Source organism: Cnephaeus nilssonii, assembly GCF_951640355.1.
Source record: "Cnephaeus nilssonii genome assembly, chromosome: 3".
In the NCBI taxonomy this organism is placed as follows: Eukaryota; Metazoa; Chordata; class Mammalia; order Chiroptera; family Vespertilionidae; genus Cnephaeus; species Cnephaeus nilssonii.
This window is the reverse complement of record NC_137074.1, coordinates 32,407,724-32,418,742: the sequence shown is the minus strand read 5'-3', so window position 1 is coordinate 32,418,742 and position 11,019 is coordinate 32,407,724. Positions and strand designations below refer to the sequence as shown.

The 11,019-nt window shown below is 40.5% G+C and overlaps 1 protein-coding gene across 7 annotated transcripts in view; it reads right to left on the bottom strand.

The window, feature by feature from the left end:
• FNDC3B (fibronectin type III domain containing 3B) overlaps positions 1-11,019 on the bottom strand; it is a 327,683-nt gene that overhangs the window by 4,944 nt on the left and 311,720 nt on the right. For all 7 annotated transcript variants that reach the window (XM_079764596.1, XM_079764601.1, XM_079764602.1 and 4 more), the window contains one exon: positions 8,972-9,099. In XM_079764596.1, the coding sequence (XP_079620722.1) occupies positions 8,972-9,099 (128 nt within the window). The remainder of the gene's footprint in view (positions 1-8,971; positions 9,100-11,019) is intronic.

Here is an 11,019-nt window from a genome sequence, read left to right as displayed (position 1 = left end):
CAGCAGTCCCAGATTGTGATTGGGATCAGGCCTAAACTGGCAGTCGGACATCCCCCAAGGGATCCCTGATTGGAGAGGGTGCAGGCTGGGCTGAGGGAACCGCCCCCTCTGTGCACGAATTTTGTGCACCAGGCCACTAGTTTAGACTATAAATCAGAAGATGACTTAATTCTTACAAAGGGCTCTATGATCTTGATTCACAGAACAAATAAAGATATTTTAATTAAAACAATTAAAAGCAATGAATTGTATAAACAGTGAAATGCCAAGTTTCAGTTGAATGACTTTTTGACAATTGGATACACCATTTGATACAATACCATTAAGATATCCCACCTCTAGCCCTAAAAGGTAAGCACTATTCTGACTTCTAATTCTGTAAATAGTTTTATCTGTTCTAGAAGTTCATCTAAACAGAATCAAAGAGTATACACATTTTTGTGCCTACAAGATTCATCTACATTATTGGTTATTGGTTATTGATTCAGTAGTTACTACTTTTATTGAGGAGTAGTGTTCCACTGTATGCCTATACCGCCATTTATCCATTTTCTTTTTGACGGATGTTTGTATTATTCTCAGTTTGGAGCTTTATATAGTAAGATTGTTATGAGCATTTTTGTACAAATCTTTAAGGACTTGATTTTATTTTTCTTGGGCAATACCTAGGAGAAGTGCTGGGTCACAGGGAAAGTCTAACTTCAGAAGAAACAGTTTCAAAAGTGACTGAATCACTGAATTCCCATCAGCAAAGTATGAGAGTTCCAGTTGCTCCACACATCCTTGTCAACATTTGTTATTGTCAGTATTTTATATTTTAGCCATTTTAGATGAGAATGGCACCTCATTTGCATTTCTCTGATGACTAATAATGTTTCCCACCTTTTCATGTGTTTATTGGTCATTCATATACTTTCTTTTGTGAAGAGTGAGCTCAAGTTTTTGGCCTGTTTTTAATGTTTGCTTTTATTAATTAGTAGGAGCTCTTTAGATAATCTGGATGTAAGTCCTTTTTAGATGTACTTTGTGAATACCTTCTCCAAGTTTCATGGCTTGTCTAATAATTTCTTAAGAAATATTTGATGTAATCCAATTTATCACAAATTATTATTTAAATAATTCAGTAGCACATCTTAAGTGTTCCTTCACTGTATCACTAATCTGATTTTCCCCCTTTAGGATCTGAGATGTTTCCTTCTCCTTTGCTAATTCTAATACAGGGTGTGGCAAAAGTAGGTTTACCACAGTTTATTTTTGTATTATTATTTACTAATTATTATATTATTTTCCATATGAACAACTGTAAACTGAATTTTGCCCCACTTGTATAATCACCATGAGGCTTACTATTAAAGGACTTGAAAACTACCAGTTAACTTAGACAGAGATTACCACCCCTGAGTCGACCAATGCTAATAAGAGTCTTTGAGGGAGGAGAGGTCTCAACAAGGTTCTTCTACCAAAGTGATACTGACCCTCAAAAAACTTACAGGAATAATAATTGATCAAAACTACATAAGAATGTATGGCTTATATTAGAGTCAGTGAATATAGGAAAAAACTAGCTGGATTCAACAAAATTAGTAAGAGATTTTGGCTGATGAGTAATTAAACAAGGAAGTAAAATGAAGTGAACTCTATGTGAGTGGCACGAGTTGCATCTGTAGAGGACTTAAAATATGCCTGGTACACAGTAACCACACAGTAAAAGTAAGCTATTATTATTACTAGAGGCCCGGTGCATGAAATTCATGCATGGGTGGGGTCTCTAGGCCTGGCCAGCAATCAGGGCCAATCAAGGGCCAGGCTGATTGGGGCCACATCTGCTGCCACCCACCCCAGGTTCCCCATCCCAGCCTGGGTCCTGAAGGCCCTGATGGGATCGGGAGAGGAGATCATGTCATTGGGCCGGGCGTGGAAGGAACAGACACTGGATGCTGGAGCCACTGTCGTGGTTCCCTGCCTCCCCCTTCCTTCTTCCCTCGCTGCTGTGCTGCCACCGTGGTGGGTGGGTATCGATCGGGGCCTGCCGGCCAGGGGGAGGGATGGGGCATGGGAGGTTGGCTGCCAGCCCCGAGGAGGGAGCCAGCCCTCGGCCCCCCTGGGAAAGGGGCCACATCCGCCACCACCCACCTTTGGTTCACTGTCCCAGCCAGGGGCCCGGCCCCAATTGGGTGATCGGGGCCTGTCGGCTGGGGTAAGGACCACGGGATGTTAGCTGGCCATGGAGGTTGGCTGTGGGAGTGCACTGACCACCAGGGGGCAACTCCCGTGTTAAGCATCTGCCCCCTGGTGGTCAGTGCGCATCATAGCGACTGGTCATTTTGGTCATTCCGGTCATTCTGTTGTAATGGTCGCTTAGGCTTTTATATACATAGATTACTATTTAAAACTCAAGGACAACTCCAAATATATTCTTACAATACAACAATTCAAAATGATAAGATATGGGCGTTTTCAACAGGCCAGCTTAGTAAAGTTGTGAATTTTGCCCATTAATACAAATCCCATAGAAGATAAGAAGAGTAATTCCAACAACCTCAGCTTTGTCTGAAACACTCACCAGCTACAGAGTTAGTGGGAAACCACAAATGATTAGTGTTTCTAATGCCTGCTTGTCAACTTCTCCCAAGAAGGAGGACATCCCACCAGTGAACACAGCCCAACTCGTTGACAGACAGCAAGCTTAAAAAAGGGACCAGACTTTTAATGTTTACCTGATATTTAGTCTTTTTCTTAAGATCTTTCCTCCCTCATTTTAAGTGTCTCATTTATTGTACTTTTTTTCTAGTAACTAAGCTCCAGAAAAGCAATTATTTGTTTCTCATACTTTTCCAGATTCATCATTTCATTTGCTGTTTTCTTTGTAAGATTTTAAGCACATTCAACCTGGTGAGTTACCCTGCTTCTTTAAAGACTATGCATGGCCTCACCTATTACTAGTGTGACACCGGCTCCAGTTCACTTGGCCCCACCATCTTCCTGGTGAGTCCACATAACCCACCTGGGCTCTGATGCCCCGAAGAAAGCACCGTTTCCATGATGTACAGCAGACAGTCCCCCCACCCAGTCGGTGTCAAGCACAAGCACAGACTTGGGAAGTGTTGCTGTAGGTGGCTTCTTAGTATCTGCCGCCAAACAACAACCTCACTGCAGAAGACCACTTAATAACCTCTCCCACAGATAGTTTGAGAGAGTTTTGCAAAGTGGATTCAAATTTTTATTTAATATCTATTGAAATGATTTCTATGATTTCCATAATTTGTGTGACTTGATCCCCTTAAGAAAGTTGGCTCAGAAGTACATTTAATTTATATAATAATTTTGATTGCACTTCTCAACTCTAACTCCTTAGAGTGAAGTTCTCTGCAAATGTATTTTGAAAACAAAGTACTTTTCTTGCACCATTAGGCAAAAAGCTTAGTGAAGGAAAATGAGTATGTAATTGAAGGGAACTTCCTTAATGACAAGTCTAATCAAAAGTTAGGCTTTAATTTGTAAGTGCTTTTCTTTTAACCATTCTTCTTGTTTTAATCAGAATAGCTCCCCCTTTCCACAAGCATTGGCAATACAACATTAAAACTATCTTTAACAAAAGAAATATTTGTGATAACTATATTGTGCGAAGGGCTGTATCTATTATCTCCACAGCAACCAGCACAATGGCTTGAACAAAGTGGACACTCAGTGAATGTTCTCTAATTGGAACCCTCAAATACGCAATAGTAGATATCCTTATACACTGTCTGAAAAGAGGAACAGTTATTAGAAGACACACACAAACCACAGAGGCAGCAGCAGGAGCTCAGTACCAGCACAGCCCATTGTAAAAAATGGAGTCATTAACAACGATGGAGTTGTTTTCAATGTATTGATAGAAAACATGGAGTTTATAATCTACTTTAGAAATAGTCAACAATGCCTATTAAGCTTTTTAGATTAATTCTGAGCTAAGGAAAAATTAAAACAATCCTCAAACCCCATTTCCTGAGGCTTCTGATTCCTACGGTTTGAGTTAATAGATTTGTTTTTGTGTAAATAATCACAGCCATGAGATCACAAAACCACAAGGTCACCAGGCCCGCAGCACAGCTGTGCCTCCAGCCAGGCAACGGCTTATGGACGTGCAGCTCTCCATGGTAGGGCAGCGGCCCGGCCTCCATCCATTTAAGACTTTCTTTATTGAAGTAACCAGTCAAAATATCACAATAAGTATATAGGCAATATTATTTTTACAGAGACGATTTCTGTTCCTGATTTGATGTACAATATATTTTAAAGTAATCATGACATGTTTATTCCCAATGGGAGGGTTTAAAGTAATACGCAGAAAAACAAAATGAAGAATTTGTGACCCTTAATTCAGAATAACATGCTGTGTAGCTAAAATCCCTCAAACAGCCTTTCAGGGCAGACCACTGGAGCCTGTATCTGGACCAGTGCTGGCATCTCCGCTGACGTCAGCCCTCTCCCAAGAACTGGAAGGGGGGACACAGCTGCAGAGCACTGTCCCTCACACAGTGCCTCTCAAGACTGAGAGGATCTGAGGTGCACAGGAACCCTGAGTCAGAAATCGGCGTCCCCACTTTTACAAGATGACGCTCAGCAAGGTGGATTAATTCCTCCAGGATCACATGACTATGGGAGGCTGACCTGACACCTCACCTCTCTGTAGAGGGTGCAAGGCTGGGCAGCATTGTGTATCTGAGTCAAAGAGGACAGGCAAGGGCAGTTAATAAACTGCTTCTTGGGGGTGTGTGGTTTTCACTGAGAACAGGTCCATGCTGTTCTGTGATACACCAGGTACCCCACAGTGCAAACAAAGCACCTCACAGTTTCTCCAGAACCCCAAGATCCTATACCCAGACTCCAGGAAATTGAATATAAATTTATTTCATATGAAATTTTAAATAAATGTATGCATGAGGATTTTTTGGGTGTGAGGGGGTCATGACTATCAGATACCTAAACCTTAAACCTAAATCTCACAAGAACCTAGGAATCAGTAAAATAAATGATGGTTTTAAACTATATCCCTCTTGATCTATTCTTATTTGGCTTTGGATTTGGCACTTTAATCGTGGAAAAATAAAACATTGTACATGAGACAGTCATAGCCTTACGGTTTAATTTCTGTTAGGGAATTGAATTGAAAGCCATTAAGAAATGTAATTCTATTAATCGATGCCATCCCAACAAATTTAATAAAAATTTAAAAAAATTACTCAAACAAAACTAAAAAACTAAAAAATATGTAGGCTCCAAGACTAAGTTCTGTCAAGAGAAGGTCTTACAGTATCTTATGTGAAACCATGAAGACTCAACACACGTCCAGTACTACATTCTAAAATGACACTAAATAGAAATACACTGATACAGAGATGCCATTAAATATGGAGCTCTAGAAATTTTCAGATGCTTCAAAGGTCATCTTAATGCAACAAATATGAGAACCAAGAATATTAATAACTTGTCACAAATTCTGACTCCTAATAGGTAATGATGTCTTACAATTTACTACTTTTTTCTCACCTTCAATGTTTATATTTAAATATTTTTATAAAAAATATTGCTTACTGAACAGGGATGTGAATATGAATTATTTCCCTACATTCTTATGTATACCTTAAACTGTTTGCTATATTTTGTGCAAATGCATACCTAAATATGCATGCGATTTTCATTCATTTCAAGAATACTTTACAATTAATATTGATTGAAAAGAAGTTTTAAGCTTCTTGAGAAAACCGTGTGCTTAGAATGTTTATTAAGCCAAATCAAGATAAGCAGGCATCCTAATACCCAGTAAAATTTTAGGTGAGATTTAATACTTTCAGTTAATAATTAAAACCAGCTGAACAAAAGAAAGCTAATGAGCTAGAACCAAGGCAAAGTCAAGTCACTGCTGCAAGCATAACATCAGAAAAGGCCGTGGCCTTTGCCATACGTTGCTGTGACAATAGGCTTGGGGAGCAGAAGGATACCCTCCTCTTAAGGGTGGTTTCTACCTAAGTTACAACATCCCTGCTAAACCCACCCGATGCTGAAGCTGTAAGTGTAAATAACTCTGTTCCTCGGAAACTGCCTCTTCTGTGCTTATAAGAAACATTTACTGAGTGCCTCGCTATGTGCCAGTCCTGGGAAAATAAAAAGGGTAAAGAGCCCACACATCAGTAGATCCTGAATGGTGAGTGCAGTGACCAAGGTATACATAGTGCTCCCTCGGAGCCTGCAACCTGCAGGGCTGTGCTCAGCAGTGATTACCGCTCATTTTCTTTTGCTTTGCCTCTATGAATTCAAAGCCTGTTATCTCTGGACTATAATTATTTTAACCATTACTCTGCACACATAATATAAATAGCTTTCATTCCCTATCTTGTGTCCAGAACAAGTGAATGAAGTACTCAAAACATCATGTTTAACTTAACACTGATTGAATAGGGAGAAGCAGAAAACTCAGTACAAATTGTCCCTGACTCAACTGAAGCTTTTCATGTACCACTACCGACCTTAATCATTTCTTGGTAAATGTAGAGAAGACATGGTTATGTGGAGAATGCTAACCCCTACCTACTGAGCCTGGCCTGTACTACTGTGTTTTTACCTATTTTCAACAATAAACTCTTATTTGTAACTGATTATAATAAGAAATATATTCTGAGGCATATGTGGGATTGCGTATTATATTAGTATTTATATGTCCATGGGTCTAAACATATGCCATTAAACAAATAGCAGATTCAAAACAACCAATCTGTCAATAAAATCTAGATTACTGAGTGGATTTACCTATATTTTTGGCAATGACTGACATGTATAGATACTGCTTTTTATTTTTTAAAATATATTTTTAATTATTTTAGAGAGGAAGGAAGAGGGAGAGAGAGATGGAAACAATGATGAGAGAGAATCATTGGTCAGCTGCCTTCTGAATGCACCCTACTGAGCCAGCAACCAGGACATGTGCCCTGACCGGGAATCAAACCGTGACCTCCTGGTTCACAGGTCAACGCTCAACCAATGAGCCACTCCAACAGGGGCTAGATACTGCCTTTTAAAGGTAAAACAGTAACCACTGTGCTTTAAGAACATTTGTTTCCAAAAACAGGTGGAAAAGTATGAGACATGGAATAAAAGGAAAATTCAATGACGGATATGCAATGAATGTACTGTTGGGAAATGAATTGTTAAGTGTCAAGTAATATGTTGTGAAATTTTGTAACATTTCATCTCTAACCATGTTTACATTGCCACCGAACAGGAAAATGCTACTGGTGTTAAAGATGACTAAATCTAGCAGGAAAATCCTCTGCTCTCTACCTGAGCTGAGACCCTGGAACCAATCACATCTTTCTGGCAAGCTGAAACAATTACACACGTAAAATTATTTACTTTGAAACCGGACATATTGTGTAGGATGAGATTGGAAAGTGAAAGGAAACAGTAGTGTTTTTGCTCTTATTTAAGAGGAATAGTGGAAACTTCGGTGACATCCACTGATGTTACTCAATACTGGTGAATGTCATAGTTAAAATACAGTTTTTACAAAATGTGCTGAAAGCAATTCATTCTTTTATCTGACACCTCATATTAAGAAAGTACAGTGAAATGTACCAAAATTTCTTTGATTCATTTTTATTTGCAAGTATTATCTATATCTATATATATAAAAGGCTAAGTGACCAACAGTACATCCGTCCAACCGACTGGCAGGTACATATGACATGCACTGGCAATTTAAAAATAAACGTTGACTTGCGCATGCATGATACATATAAAGCTCTCGCTGGTGCCAATCACACACGTGTTTTAATTTTATAATACTATATTATATATACTATTTTGACATGTAATTTTTTGCAGTAACGTAATTACCGCATGAATCTTTCTTCTAACTAATTTCCTTTCAATGTGCATGAATCTGTGCGTTAGGCCACTAGTTACAATATAAGGAACATCGACCAGCAATTAAACAAAAACTGAATCAGATTATTTTCAACTTTCTTTGTGTATCTGCAGCCTCAAGAGCTGGATAAAGAATTCTTCACTAATTATGCTAATTTCAGAAGACAGGTGGCCATGTGTCTTCAATTTTCTGAGTTTGATATAAATGCATGACTGAAGTGCTGATAAGAAATGGGCCTTAGCTTTCCTAATGTAGTAACGGTATGATGTCCCGATTTCACATAACCAAATAGTCATTAAGTTCCTGGTAACATTATAGAAACCAACAGAGTATCTGAATCTTTACTTGCCAGTGTCTTAGAATGTGTGGGTTTGGAAGAATCAGGGATCAAGAAGGGGTGTGAAAATCACAAAACTAAATTCTTTATTAGGCTAGATTCCAATGACATTTTCTCTTGCGTAGGTTTATCATGTGATCTGCACAGCCTTGCTACTCAGGTTATGGCCCAGCAACATCAGCATCACGTGGGAGCTTGAACCCTCACCCCAGACCCACTGAACCAGAGTCTGCATTTTAACAGGTTCCCATGCACAATAGAGGGTGACCTAGAGCTCCTGAATCACGGGCCGCAAGAGTCGATAGGTCCTATTCCTTATTCTGCTGCTGTAACTTCTATTAAAGGCAGATGGGACACAGGCTTCAGTAGTTCAGTCAAGACTACCTGCTCTCTACAGTAAAACCACTGGCACTTTAGCTTTCAATTACAGACAGACTTTGATGTTTGCAAACACCACGGCCAATATCAAATACAAATACAGAACTCTTTACAGATAAGATTATGCTTGAGAACTGACAGTTTGAGATGAATACCACCACATGCAGATAAAATGTAAACTAGGGCTTATAAACTCTAAAGAACTAGGTAATGGGTGTGCGCAGGGAGTTTCCACAATTGATTTTAAGAAAAATGGAGCTCACTGGTCACTGAATCACTCATGGCGACAGGGGAAGGCAAGGGCCAGCCTGACTCAGAGCTGCACACCTGCTGTGCACAGTGGTTCTCACCTGTTTGTACTCAGATTCTCTTCCGACCAATACCTGCAGAACGTAGTGGACAGGGTCGCCTTTCATTGGTGGTACCGTCTCCCATAAAATTTCACATGAATTTCCTTCTAACTGTGTTACTCGAGGTGCTGAAATACAAATTAACACACTCAAGATCATAATTAAAAGCATCACATTAACAGTGACAATTTTAGCAATATGAGAGAGAGAGAGAGAGAGAGAGAGCGCGCGAGCGAGCGAGAGAGCGCGCGCATGAGAGCACACTTGTGTCTGCCCCAGGGGAGTTACTTGCCCAGCCTCCTATAAAACCAGCAGGGCACCCTTTCCACAGGGAAGATACTCCGTGACTGGCCAGCCATTGGTGAAACATCCTTTGCTCATTATCCTATTGATAACTGCTTGGGCTGAATTGAATTTTTGTTATTTTTTTTCGAAGGCTACCTTCTATGATTAGGTCCTGTGCTAGGTAATTTGGGGAATGCAAAAATCAGTACCATAAACCCCGCTTTCTAGCAAATTAAGGTCTAACTGAGGGAAGGGGAGAGTAAGGTATGAGACAAGTACAAAAAGAAACATACTGTAAAGCAGATTAGAACGAGAAGTATACATAAAATGTTAGGAAATTCCAGTGGAGAAAGAGTCCCGTGTGAGTCTAGGGAAGGCTGAGGAACAGGTGACATGTGAGGTCGGTCCTGCGGAATGGGCAGCACTGAAAGAAAGCCTTTAAAGGTAAATTGTCGCATATTTATAGTTTTCAGCTTATCTTTTACCTGCTGGACTCACCATTCCGGTTTAAAGTTAAATGATATTAGTTTGTAGTAAGGCACATAAAATGTTATAGAAATTTAAAATATTTTCTCATTGCTTATGTATATCTCTACAGCTTAATTTAATATCAATTTTTTTATCTTTTAACCAGAGCTTATAACTAACTATTCTCTCTGAACCTCTTTATTCTTTAATTTCGAATTACATGAAATTAACTCCTTAGAGACAACTGTTTCTACCTATAATTCTGTACAAGAATGTTTCAGAAAAATACTGGTAAAGGTTTTCTTTAAAAACAAAAAAAAAGTTGAAATTAGTTAGCCAAAATTCTAAGCAATGTATGGAAAAACTAAATAAGGAATCTCTTCAGACTGAACAGTCCTACAGCTAAGACAACACTGTCCTGAACGGACGAGGAAGAGGAAGAGGCGATGAGGTGGCGCGTGAGGAAGCTCTCTGGGAGGAAAGGTGCCCTGAAGAGCAAGAGCCACCAATCAGTTCAGAGTTCTGTTTTCCACGAAATGAATCCCCAGCCATCACTTGGAGAGGCAGTTAGTGCCTGGAATGTGCTAATGGTAAACTGGCGAGCCTTCCTCCTCCCAACCACCTACCTGCCAGTGCATGGGGAATCTCTTTCTAAAGGGCCCAAGGGACCCAGCCAGGCCTTGCATATACCCATTTATACTAGTTTCTTCGTTACAGGAAGAAGCAATTGCCAACGAGCTTTGGACCGCTGTGGCGCAGGGAAGCAGGGGGAAGTATTTACCATCAAGTACCCTGCAAGGATCTATGGGAAACCTGCACAAAATCCAAGCCAGTCCCCGACCCAGGTCCTAAAGCCACTCACCCTCCTGTGCTGAACTCTGTGCTCTGGTGGTGGCTGGCATCGCTTCTGCAGGTGGCAGCAGTGAGTCAAATGGCCTTGCTCCTGGGGCCACGCACATGTAGGACTTGTTTTACAGGCTATGTGTGCCCCCGAGCCACTAAATAATATAGCAAACCCTCACTTTTACCCATGTAAAACCAGGTTCAGGAGGCAGGTTGTCTGTCCCTCAACCTCAAGGCCATTCTGGGCAGCAGCTGGATCAAGCCACCAGTGATGCCCACCCCTTTAAAGACAGGCAGTAGGGGCCTTCATAAGAATCATGTTACTGGGGAGAGTGGGGCTCAGGAGTTCTGGGGGGCTAGATCGAGGCCCAAGGCTGGGTGGGAAGGGCTGAGCCAGTGCCACCCTGAAGCTCTGCCCTGCTTAGCAAGTCAGCTGTGCAGAAGGCAGAATG